The 13,741-nt window shown below is 46.9% G+C and overlaps 1 protein-coding gene across 2 annotated transcripts in view; it reads right to left on the minus strand.

The window, feature by feature from the left end:
* The window catches only part of SCFD2 (sec1 family domain containing 2), a 610,440-nt gene that overhangs the window by 502,089 nt on the left and 94,610 nt on the right, over positions 1-13,741 (minus strand). For both annotated transcript variants that reach the window (XM_088475261.1, XM_088475260.1), the window contains one exon: positions 12,408-12,583. In XM_088475261.1, coding sequence (XP_088331387.1) covers positions 12,408-12,583 — 176 coding nt within the window. The remainder of the gene's footprint in view (positions 1-12,407; positions 12,584-13,741) is intronic.

Raw genomic sequence — 13,741 nt, forward strand, 5'->3', positions numbered from 1 at the left:
TGTAAAATGACAGTCTGACTGACTTCACTGTAGAGGCCACACATGTAATATACCCGATAAGTGGTGGAATGTACGGCATAGTGGATGCGATGCTTTGTACATCCTGCCCAATATTATTATCAAAACTAAACAGGGGGCATATGGTGCACAGATTTACAAGAGGAGGAATATGGGCTATTAGTCCTTTATCATGCTACCTACCCAAAATCTAAATTTACTTGTTTTCAAACCACCACAAATCACCAACGGTATAGTATATCCTGCAGGCAGTTGGGAAGTCAATCTACCTCTTAGTCTTTCCCAATGTTTCAATAGGATTATATATTTTGAATAATTGGAAGAAATAGATTTATGTGGCCAGCATTCACTAAGCCTGTTTACCTACTGTGCTTGCTTGAATGTTATTATGAAGAACTTCATGGCTCTAGTATCTAAAACCTTCACGTTGTACTCATATAAAAAACTAATGATAAAAATAATTAATGATGTTCTTAATGGTTATTTCTGGGAAGTGGTCCAACAGAATGGAACACATCTGCGTGATAAATCCCAGCGCTCTTTGTCATTATTATATAAAATAGTCCTGGAAAGATGATGTGTACCATACTGCACTCGCCTCCACAATAATAACATTGAAAAAGGACTTAAAAAGGTAAAAAATAAAAAAAATCCCTACCCAGTACAGGAAATGAAGCGTCACATATGAGCAATGCCCTAAGAGTTAGATAAACACAAGGTCCTGCTCTCCCTAATTTTGGAGGAAAAAAAAAAAAACAGTCTTTAAGGTCTGTTAAAACTAATCATAGTCCTATTGGTCTGTAGCTTTGAGCGCCTTCTAAATAACAGAAAACTGCAGAGGCTGGAATGTTTCACATATAGTACCATTAGGATTCACATTTTACTTCTAACGTGCCAGCATAATATCATAGCAAAGCAGCATGTTCTTATCCTCATCTCAGAACTGCCAAACTGATCATTTCTTTACAGTGCAATGCTTTGGTCAGGCTTAGCATGGCCGGCTGTAGCAATGATTGCATAACATGTCCTGTAGAAAGCATATAGTCAATGTGCTGAGCTCAGCAACTGTGGCAATGGGACATAAAATAATTATTTTAAAAATTGGCAAAAGTAATAGATTTACTCCAGCCCAAATTGTTCTGCTGTCTATCTTATATAACCCAATGTTTACATACTGTATAGTACATTCCTGGAACCGCCATATAAAGTTACACGGCTAGCTTATTAATACCATCATATCCATTTATTATAACTCATACATGTCACCCTACCAATTCCATCATGAAGCCACAGCCCCATGCCTGGATGATACTCTCCTCCTACACATTGCTGTTGCTCCATACATGCCTACTTTTGAAAAAGCTTTTCAGGGAGATTGTGAAAGCACCTATGAGCGCGGTAAAGTGGGCGTGTACTGCTACATCTGAGGGGCGTGTCATAACATTGACTTACAACCAAATGTATATGAGCCCCAAAGTAGTTAGTAAGATCTATTTGTTGATGAAAACACACTAGAGGGTATATTTACTAAAGTGAAAGTTTTTAGAAGTGGAAATGTTACCCATAGCAACCAATCAAATTCTATTTAACATTTATCTAGCACCTTCTAGAAGATAATAGCTAGAATCTGATTGGTTGCTATGGACAACATCTCCACTTCTAAAAACACTCACTTTAGTAAATTAACCCCTAATACTTTTCAGAAAATGCATGTAGCCATAGGGATCATTGTGCCTTATAACAAATGTAGGGAAATTATACTGATGATCCCATTTGAATTTATATATCTCTGTTCTGTATGGGCTGCTCTCATGTGCTGGATTCAGCAGAAGCTGGAAGCAACATTCCTGCGCACATTGGGCCTTATTCAGAGTTGTACGCAAAGCAGTAGCAGATGCAACAATTGTCGCAGCCGTTACTGTGATATTATGCTAATGAAGAAGGGGGCGTACAAATCTGAATCAGGCCCATTGTGCAAAGTAGTAAGGATGTGGTTCCTAAAGTCCTAGCGCCGTAATTAATGGCCGCTCTAATGTTCACAAAACTTACATTTTTGCAAACAAACTCAGGGTCTGATTTGTATATAAGTCCATTTATGCCGCATACACCAGTATAATGAATCAAGACTATCCAAATGCTTGCAATCACTTGCACTTAAGAGAGGGAGGACACATGTAATTGGCCCCATACATATGCGATGTATTGCCGCAATCCCGTGATGCTGCAACCCGGCATCGCTGGATCGCAGAAATCCAACAAGATGGATTTCGTCTATTTGACAATCGCGATCAAAAAATTATGGCAATTGTCAAATCGCGGACATGTAACATGTCAAATGTCCGCGATCCGTTGCCGGATCGCGGAACATCAATGGTGGGCGATCTGAATATATGAGATATGGTAAGAACTTACATTTGTTATCTCTATTTCTATGAAGTCCATAGGGTTCCACAGGATACCTTGGGGTATAGGTGATGACGTCAGGCATCAGGCACCACAGAGTTAAGTTTTCAGCCTCCCAGGATGCACTAGGGTCCTCCTCCTATACCCCGCCCCCGAGCCACGGTATCTCAGTTACGTACCAAGCCATAGGCCGGAGGAGGAGAAGGAAGAGAGAGAAAAAAGATCTGGACACACACAAGAATCACATTCTCACCAGAGTAAAGCCCATCTGCAGCACAGGTGCGACAGGGCGGGAGTCCTGTGGAACCCTATGGACTTCGTAGAAATAGAGATAACAAAGGTAAGTTCTTACCATATCTCATATTTTCAACATCAGGGTCCATAGGGTATCCACAGGATACCTTGGGGATGTCCCAAAGCAGTATCCTTTAAGGGTGGGGACGCTCCTGTGCTGAAAGGAGAATCCGCCACCCGAAGGAAGCATCCTGAGAGGCAAAGGTGTCAAACGCGTAATACCTCACAAAGGTATGGACCGAGGACCATATGGCAGCCTTGCAGATCTGGACTGCAGAGGCACCACGTCGAGCATCCCATGAAGGACCCACAGACCTAGTGGAATGAGCCCTCACAGAGGAAGGAACCGGAAGGCCTTCATGAAGATAAGCTTCTGAAATGGCCATACGAATCCACCTGCCAAAGTCTGCTTTGAAGCAGGCCAACCCTTTTTACGGAAGCCATAGAGGACAAACAAGGCGTCCGACTTCCTAAACGAAGAAGTGCGGTCAACATAAATCCTTAAGGCCCGCACAACATCCAAAGTGGCCTCACCCACTGAAAGATCAGGTGAGTTAAAAGCCGGCACAACGATTTCCTCGTTGATTTGAAAACTGGAAATAACTTTAGGAAGGAAACCAGGACGACTGCGCAGCACCGCCCTGTTCCTATGAAAAATCAGAAAAGGGGGTCTACAGGAGAGAGCCCCTAAGTCAGAAACACGTCTGGCCGAAGCAATGGCCAGAAGGAAAATAGTTTTAGCTGTCAGCCATTTGAGGTCCACTGAGCCCAGTGGTTCAAACGGCGGTCCCTGGAGAGCCCTCAGGACCACAGCTAAATCCCAAGGCGCCACTGGTGAACAAAAGGTAGCTGAATTCTGAGAACACCTTGCATAAAGGTGCGCACATCAGGGATTGCAGTAATCCTACGATGGAACCAGACGGACAGGGCAGACACCTGCACCTTCAGAGACGCAAGGAGAAGCCCATGGTCCAGTCCCGCCTGTAGGAAAGCTAATACTCTAGACAGACGAAACTCCCAAGGAGCACAACCTCTCGGCCGACACCACTGGAAGAACGTATGCCAAACACGATGGTATATCCTTGCAGAGGATGGTTTCCTTAGCATTGTTTGCACTACAGAGCTGGAAAACCCCCTGGACCTTAAAATGGCCATCTCAACAGCCACGCCGTCAAAGACAGCCGAGTCAGGTCCGGGTGAAGACAAGGACCCTGTGACAGGAGATCCGGACGTAACGGCAACCGCAGAGGAATGTCCACGGACAGTCCCTGGAGGTCTGAGAACCAGTGTCTCCGGGGACACGCGGGAGCTATTAACAGGAGCGTCCCTCCTTCCTGTTTGAATTTCCGGATTACCCGTGGAAGAAGGGAAAAAGGAGGAAACAGATAAGCAAACCGGAACGTCCACCGGACGGAGAGAGCATCCACCAGAGACCCGTACACCGGCAACTTGTTGTTGTGCCGTGACGCCATGAGGTCGATCTCTGGAAGACCCCACCTGTCCACCAGAAGTTGAAAGACGTCCTGGTGCAGAGACCATTCCCCCGGATGAACGTCCTGGCGACTGAGAAAGTCCGCCTCCCAGTTTAGGACTCCCGGGATGAAGACTGCTGATATGGCCGGGAGATTGCGCTCCGCCCAAACCAGGATTCGGGACACCTCTACGAGAGCCGCCCGACTTCGGGTTCCTCCTTGCCGATTTATGTATGCCACGGTGGAGTGAGCACCATCGTCTGGGATTTTAGACTCTGAGGTAGTCCATTCCATTTGGACAGGATCAATTACTGCAGAGGTCTGGAGTGAAACTGGGCATATTCCACCATGTCAAACACGGACACCATGGAGCCCAGTAACCTCATCGCCGAGTGCAGAGACACACGGCGATTCTGCAGACAACTGCGCACCCTCAACTGCAAGGCAGAGATCTTTTCCCCCGTCACAAAGATCCTTTGCTGTCCGGAGTCCAATAAGGCTCCGAGGTGCAGAATCCTCTGAGACGGGATCAGGGTGGACTTCTGCCAGTTTATCAACCAGCCGTGCCGTTGCAGTACCGCAATGGTCAGGTCCAAGTGGCGTAGAAGGAGCTCTGGAGATCCTGCCACCAACAGAAGGTCATCCAAGTATGGTAACATGCGGACTCCCTGCAGCCGCAGGGAAGCCGCCATGACCACCATCACCTTGGTGAATACACGTGGTGCTGTCGCCAGCCCAAAAGGTAACGCCCGGAACTGAAAGTGGTCGTTGCGGATTGCAAACCTGAGGAACTGTTGATGGCGTAAAAGAATAGGGACATGCAGGTAAGCGACACCATGTAATCCCCAGGTTCCAGCGCCAGAATGATGGACCGTAGGGTCTCCATCCAAAACCTCGGCACCCGCAAAGACTTGTTGAGTGCTTTGAGGTTGAGGATCGGATGATACGACCCATTGGGTTTCTGCACCAAAAACAGATTGGAATAGAAACCCTGGCCCCTCTAGGAGAATGGAACAGGCACTATAACTCCAGCCTGGAGCATAGTGTGCAAAACCTTCCGCAGTTCCACGGCTTTGTTCCGGTCTGATGGAAGACCCGTGGTGAAGAATTGAGACGGGGGCCTGTGCCGAAAGGAGAGGGCGTACCCATGAGAAACCACCTCAAGAACCCAAGTGTCTGTCGTGGTAACCGACCAACACTGGGCGAACTGCAGCAGGCGGCCTCCCACTTTGGGATCCCCCAAAGGGAGGCCCGGGCCGTCAGGCCGCAGGATTGTCATCGGGCTTAGGGGCCGGATGTCTGGTACTCCAGGCCTGTTTCTGGGGCTTGGACGATTTTTTGGGGCCAGCCTGTCTGGGAAAAGACTGCGTCTTAGGCCTACCCTGTGCCCTGTAAGGCCGAAAGGACGACGTACCTGAACCGGAAGGAACTGCAGCAGACGGAAGACATGCCGATTTGGCTGCCGCCAGCGTGGCTACGATTTTGTCCAGATCCGGACCAAAGAGGACAAAGCTTCCAAGTCCTTCTTGGAATCAGCGTCCATCTTCCAAGATCGAAACATAAGGTGCGACGAGCAGCGACAGCCGCCGAAGAAATCCGAGACGCCAGGGTACTGATATCCAAGGCCGCCTCATTGATATAAGTGGCCGAGTCCCGGAGATTGCCTATCAACTCGGTCTGTTCAGCCAAACAGTCGGAATTGAAAGACGCCTCCAAATTATCAGCCCAGCGCTCCATAGCTCTGGCTACCCAACAAATGGCCATAGCCGGCCTAGCTGCCCCCCCCCCCCGCAAGCGAATAAACGGACTATAGGCAAATCTCTAACTTACGGTCCGTAGCATCCTTCAAGGAAGACATGGAGGGCATGGGCAATGTGGCACTGTGGACTAGGCGTGTCACATGAGAATCCACCTGTGGAGGGGATTCCCACTTAGAGAAAGAATTATCCGCAAACGGATAAGCCACCGCCATGCGCCTCTGAGGCTGATACCGTTTGCCCGGATGTTTCCACGCCTCCTCTAAATGGTCTACTAACTGACCCGAAAGAGGAAACACTGTGGCATCACCCTTAATATCCTTAAAAAAGGCATATTTAGATTTTGACACCGGAGGATTTTCATCCTCAATCACTAAAGCTGTGCGGACTGCCCGAATAAGTCCAAGAATATAAAACCTTGGACCTAGCGTCCAACTCTTTAGTACGGAGAGGTTCCTGGTCCGAAAGATCCAGAATCTCTCCATCATCAGACGTCACGTCGTCATCCTCATAAGGAGTGGACAGAGGCCCTGATTCAGAGCCGAACGCTCTGACCAGAGCGCTCGCTCTGAATCAGGGCCCACCTCCATAAATATGGAGCGTCCTCCTGGACGCTCGTATAGCTGTGGGTCACCACCCACAGCATATACGAGCGTGCAGGATGATGGTCGCGATGGTCTTGACCATCGCCACTGCGAGCCGAAGCCTGCGGTTGAGTTTCTCAACCGCAAGGCCAGGAGTAATTTTGGCTCTATCAGAGCCAAAATCACTCCCACTGACATCACTAGTGATGTCAGTGGGGCCGGCTTCTGACGGTAGGCGTTCCCTTGGGAACGCCTCCGTCTGGCTGGCACGCCCCCGGCACGCCCACCAAAGGGGGCGTGCTGTCAATCAACATCGACAGCACGCCCCCTTTGATCAGACACAACGAGCGAAGGAAAGTCCTTCGCTCGTCGCGTCTCGCGCATGCGCACGACGGAGCTCCCTCCGTCGTGCGCATGCGCAGTGCACACCATCAACCCACTTGGGAGCGGACAGCCGCTTGCGAGTGGGTCTGAATGACGCCCAGAGACGCCACCGACCGCTCATGCGGCCTCAACACAGACTCCCTTTGTAACATGTCCGACAAGTGCTGTAGAGAACTTGTCAGAGAATTAACCCACACAGGCTCCTGAGAGACTTGGGGAGGGGAAATAGGGAGACTGTGGGGTACCATCAATTGTCTCGGGAAACCCTGCATGGGTGACGACAACACCGACTGCTGGGACAATCCCATCTGTGAGAACGCAGGCAGCGGAGCTAACTGGCCCACGAGGGTTGTAAGCGCTTTGGCGAAACAAGCCCAGGGCGGCTCCTGTACCGGGGCCGTGACAGTAATTGGCCGCGCCAATAAATTCAACTGCCGACATAGCCCCTCCGCGCTACCTTCCCCCTCCGTTATAGGTACCTTGCACATAGTACACAAAAACTGTAGAGGAATGTCACTCTAAGACATGATGGTAAGTATGTGACCCCTCTCACTGATACTCGTAGTATAGTGTGAGACCACCCTGCAATCACCGCACTGCAAGGGCTTTAGCAGAAAAAGATCAGGGACAGTGAAAAGGCTGACAGTAGAAAATGAAAGTACAGTCAGCAGCGCTAGCAGAAGTCACATACAATGCAAAGAAAATCAATTCCTGTACTAACAGCGCTGATAATCAACTACGCAGACACAGAGCCTGGTAGGACACAGCGCTGCATACACAGACCTGAACCAAACGGAGGAGAGGTATGCCGGGGGACCCAGACCGCGATGCCACCGCTTCCAAGCTTCCAGCAGCGTTCACCATGCGCTTGTAAAGATGGCCACCGAGGAGTATAGAGGAGGCCGGCCTGGGGGAGGAGCGCTGCCACAGGGCCAGTCAGCACAGTGCAGAGAGGGCTGTGTGCAGTGGGGGAGGTGCCGACTGTGCTACAGGGAAGGCGCGCTCCCCTGGCATGCAATTAACCCCTGGGACGCCGCAGCGCTACCGCTCAGCCGCGGTCCGCTGTCCCAGGGGGGTAGTGGAAGCGCAGGCTAGGTACCTGGCTCCACGCTGCAGCCAGTCCCCAGGAAACCCCCTGCCTGGGGACTCTGGACCATGTTTCAGGAGGGTCCCACCGCGGGACCCCGCTGTTTACCTGCTGCCCCCTTGGATCCGGCCATGGTCCCAAACATCTGGAGTCACCGCTAGCTGTGACCCAAGATGCTTACCAGCATCCCCGAATCGGTAAAGGCGTTCTGGTAGCGGCGGGGGTGTAGGGAAGACAGCATGGACGTCAGCACTGACTGTCCATGCTGTACTTCCAGATGTGCAGCCACAGCTGCATTGAAGAAACCTCAGGGGCTATTCTTAGTCCCTCTCTAACAGGTGCATCCGACTCCGGCCGGGCACCAAACGAAACTGAGATGCCTTGGCTCGGGGGCGGGGTATAGGAGGGGAACCCTAGTGCATCCTGGGAGGCTGAAAACTTAACTCTATGGTGCCCGATGCCTGACGTCATCACTTATACCCCAAGGTATCCTGTGGATACCCTATGGACCCTGATGTAGAAATATCCGATGGCGATCGGAAATTTCCGATCGCAGCCCTGCATCGCGGCGATCCGTCGCAGATGTGTGGGCACCTTAAGTACAGTACAGTAGGGACACTGAAGTGCAACCACCCAAGATAGACGTGTACTACTTTGACTTGTACTTTCAGTGGACAACTGCATTTCTGTAACTGTATCTATAAATGTAGGTGTGCAAAATATGTACTCTGTTCCCTGGTGGGACATGTTGTTTAGCACACAGGGTGACACTGACAAAATGTACCAGCACCAGACCCATTTACTATTCCCACATTTTACACATAGTTGATCCAGCATTATATGTAAAGTTATCCCCTCCCCATACAATATGTACACACCACCTTCTGCAGTGACCCTGTGCAGAACCCATTCTTACGTCCTATGACCAGTTTACAATACAGAGCCCTTTTTCTGGTGAATTATAACCAATACAGAGCCCATTTACTGGAGGCCACTGCGGCCTGCTAAGCTGAGCCCATAACCTGGTGGCTAGTGTACAATATAGAGCCATGCTCCTGCTTACCTAGTGCCCACTACTGAAGCCTTTCCATGAGGCCATCATCCCATATAGACCGTAATCTCTGGAGACCATGGGGTAAATTTAGTAAAGTTCGATTTTGGCTTATTGATGACAGGTGATTTTAAGTTGATTTTGCAATGTCAGGGATTTAATAAAGGCAAAATAGACTATAAAATCACCTATAAAACTGAATCGACCACAATCAACCATTGCCCAAACATTGGTACTTTCCCAAAGAATACAAATGGATCCCCTCATTTACGAACAGTCGGATTGGAAATAGTCTTTCAATCAGACTTTAAAAGCACACAAACAATACACCAGCCTGAGGCAGTAGGGTTAGTGAGAAAAATGCTCAGATCACTGTGATGTGCGTATGCTTCTCAGGGCTTAAAAAAGGGTGAAAAAAAATGGCGTGGCATCCCCCCCCTAAATCCATAAACAGCCCTGGACCTTTTAGCCTGGTCTGGTCCTGGAAAATCAGTGTGGGGTTCCCCCTATTTTCCATTTATCCACACCAGGCTGAATCAGCCGGGGCTGAAATGCCACAGCAGGACGGCACATAGCATAGGGTCCTCCTACCAAAGCATTATGCATCCCAACACTGGTCAGTTCAGGGCTGGCAACCCTCGGAAAGTGGGGACCCCACATCAAAAGAAATTGGGGTCCCCCCTCCCGAGACATGTCAATTTAAAAAAAATATAATTTTCAGACTAGTGAACATGTCTTAAAAAATACCCAGCTGCACAAACATAGCCAGAAATATATTGTTTATGAAGCTAAAATAAAAAAACATGTATTATGTACTCTTCCAAACCATAGATTGCAGCATAGAGAATGGGTCATGGTGTGAAATGTTAAGCCTCTATTTGTTTATAAAGTCTATACTTTGTGGTTTACATGGGTTACAACACAACATTGCAATCTATTATTATACAGTAAGTGGTATGCACATCACTGTCTAGAACATCCAAGGACAAACAGAGTGATACAAATACAATGCAGGCTGGTACCAAAGTGCCTTCATATTAACATGAGGACAGATCTACTTTTTGGTTTATTAAGTGAATAATGATCAAAGTTACATTAAGTGCAAAAGCAAAAAAGACAAATGAATGAGACTACAAACCATATAGCTGGTCTTGTAAGTAATGCATACACACTTGCATTTGAGAGCCCACGGGTTTCCTTTTGAATGGAGAATCCCATGAAGGAAGGGAACATAAAGGTCAGTACAGAAGTGAAGAGAATGGTGGAAGAAAATAGCCAGACAACAAAGAGTAAGCAAGGCTTGAAGTGGGATACAGTATGGAAGCCTAAGTTACCTGACAAAGTTAATTTGTAGCAGAGCCGTAACTAGACTTTTTGGTGCCATGTGCCAGAAAGAGCATTTTTCAAAGAAACATAATGCACCCAAAAAAGGGCCATGGCTTCACGAGGAAGGGCCAGGGAAGAGATAGGAGAGGACAGGAGATGCTGGGGATGAAATAAGAGAAAGCTACAAGCAAGAATGATAATAAACAGAAATTTGACAGGCCCATACAGCGCCCCCTGTCCTGTGGTGCCCTGTGCCATGGCACCGGCCGCACTACCCTAGCTACGGCCCTGATTTGTAGACATGTCTAAGTGGGCAATAGGTTTTTTTTATTGTGTTATCCCCTGGAAGACCATCCATGGAATCCCAGTGTATGTATATATCATTGAATCCCCTATTTGCATACATTTTTATTATCTTGCAATACACAATTCAACACTAGGTGTAGGTGACTGTTTTAAAAATATTGTGATAACTAATTTGGTTGCATTTAATAACTGCTTGAGAATAGAGCACACAAAAATTCCAGTCCTCACCTTCACAGCTTCTGAACATGTGTAGCTCAGTTCCATCCAGTGGTTGCACTAGATTTTATTCTGTGGAGTAAAATGACTCCTCTTATTTCTATCTGTATACTGCAGCGTTCTACTGAACCTGGATAATATACTGTATTATCTAGAAACACAGTCTTGCAGCAAAGCATCACTGTGCTCCACATAGGTAATCTGCTGAGAATGGCATCTCATTGACCACTTTACTTGTCCAGTGTGTTTCAAATGGAGGACAGGGAGAGGATTCCCACGCCTAGAAATGACAGTCTGTATGCCCCCAGAAGTGTTCTTTGTGGGCTCTGGAACAGTATTCTACTGCACTGGAGCTGGCAGCACAACTCCCCACATTCTACTTCTGTTGCAGCTGTTTTTTACATCTTCTCCTCGCCTTCGGCCTAAGGTACAAAGCTCGACACTTGGAAAAAGACTACAGCTGAAGCTAGGTACACACTATACAAAATTTGGGCTGATCTGACAAATATTGGGTCATTGGCCTGATAATTCTTTAGTGCTGTACCAAAAACGGTCCAAGACCTGTGGAATTATCTCCCGATATAGCATGTGCTGCACACGGTATATTGTTCATGTTGTTTTGGGAATAAATGCAGTGTGTATGAACCTTGGCCCAATGTCTAGTGTACTGAGAGACTATCGGCGAGATGATGTGGAATCAAAGGTATCATTTGGAACTAAACAAGTAGTGGGTAGTATGTCCACTGTACATCGTCTGTTTTGGCCGGTCTAAATTAGTAATCGTTTGGCAAAATCTAGTATCTAGTAAATCTTGTACCTAGCTCAATTCCCTAATTGTGTTGTCTATAGAACATACAGCTAATAAATACTGCTACTTTAGTAAATGGAGCAAGACATCATTGTGCGTTACAGTCCAACAGCCTCAATAATATAACTATACATACTGTACTAAATTGAAATTATTACAGTGAGGATAGCAATCAATTCAAACATTTCAAAAGCATAAAAAAAATAATATTCTTCTCATGATAGTGACTCTTCAACATTCAAATTCAATGCTTTTTTTTTTTTTTTTTTTTAAATAAAATTTATTGGGATACCAAGTACAAAGAAAAACCACACAGACCCCAACACAGAAGGCGGGATTTGGAGAAAATACAATTTAGGAAGAATAAATAAGCTTTGCCTAAGCCACAAGATAGTTAATAAAATACTAGAAACACACACAACAGGCACGGTATAAAGTGTATAGTATTAGTTTGCACAAAGTAAAACTGTAAACAGGACAATATTTTATAGATGCACAAACATAACCAGCCATGCTGACCACTATCCAACTGGTCAGATAAGCAAGTGGGTGCTAACGCAGGTACTTAATCTGTGTGAATAATTATAACTATGGTGCACAAATTATGGAATAAACCACCAATATATCAGTCCTAATGAACGTTTATATCAGGTACATACTAATACTATAAAACATAAATATAGAAAATGTAAATTAGTTACCTGTAAGATGAGTCTTTCGAATGCCAAGAAGCTGTCCCATTTGGAGCACTGAGGATGCTTTAGTGTCTGGACTGTAGCCAATGCCAGCTGGAGTAGTCCGCAGTGGTTTTCTAGGGCTTGGCGGTTCTCTTTGAATAGCAGGACATGGGATCTGAGCTGCTCAGGTGTTACTCTACCTGTAGATACCACAAAGTTAACTTTACTAAAAAGAATGCAATGACAAGTCCACATGCACCTGACTGCATTGGGATGTAATTCACAATCTGGAAGCAAAAATATGACCAACTTGATTGGAGCAGATTCTACCACTGGACCTCAGGAAGTTACTTTTAGCTAAGGAGGAGTAAACCCAATGATTTTCGCATAAAGTCCACAAACGTTACAAGGTGGCTCATCAAGCGAACTGAGTGCAGATATAGGGATTTGGCCCTTACATTCATTTATAGGATTTTTTTTATACAATGTTTCAGCAATATTAAATACATACACTTGCACTTTTAAAAATTGTACCATGTTATCTAATCTTCTACTTGTATGGCAATAATCATACTGCCGAGTATAAAGCCATTTTACATCTCTACTGCCATTGGCACATATAAGAGCTGTCAGTTTAGCCTGTAGTAACTTCACATATAATAAATCTCATCTCAGCTGCCTGTGGTGTGGACTTAAAGCTTTTTTACACCTGTCATTGCAGGTTTGTGTGCTGAACATTGTTGAGCATTGCAGCTACTGCAAAGAGCTATTGCAAGTTCCCGTTCTGTGGGCCTGATTCAGCAAGGATCGCTATTCTGCCAATAGGCACGCACTGCAGTTGCTAATATTAGCGGTGTTATGCAAATGTTTGCAATCGCAATGCGATGACAGCCTAACATAAGGAGGCCCACTTCCCCTTACACACATCCGTATACTTGGGCAACATAATGAAATAATCGGTAACATGGAGTAACATCGGACCAATACACAGAGTTAAGGCAGGTCAGACCTCACTCAGGAATTGCTAACTTCAGCTCACACTAGGATGCCTCAGGCTGCGTATGGTATTGCAGTGGATAATTTATGCACGCCCATGCAACGGCGTCGAACACACTGGCACGCTTGCGTTCGCCCGACCACCCCCCTGTCACCACCCACAAACGGCACTTCCTGTCAATCGCTCTGGGTCTGCGTAGCCTCTGCACACGCAGTATCCATCGCAATAGCTAGTTCGCGCACTGCGATGCATACACATCCGCAGAGCTAAAACTATTGGCCGAGTGCGCACGTTCTATCTTGCTGCCAGACATTAGAACCAGACTCTGACCTACCTCTGCTCCGCCTATTGGATATCTTGC

This window comes from Taudactylus pleione, unplaced genomic scaffold, assembly GCF_031769625.1.
Source record: "Taudactylus pleione unplaced genomic scaffold, aTauple2 ptg000169l, whole genome shotgun sequence".
NCBI lineage: Eukaryota > Metazoa > Chordata > Amphibia > Anura > Myobatrachidae > Taudactylus > Taudactylus pleione.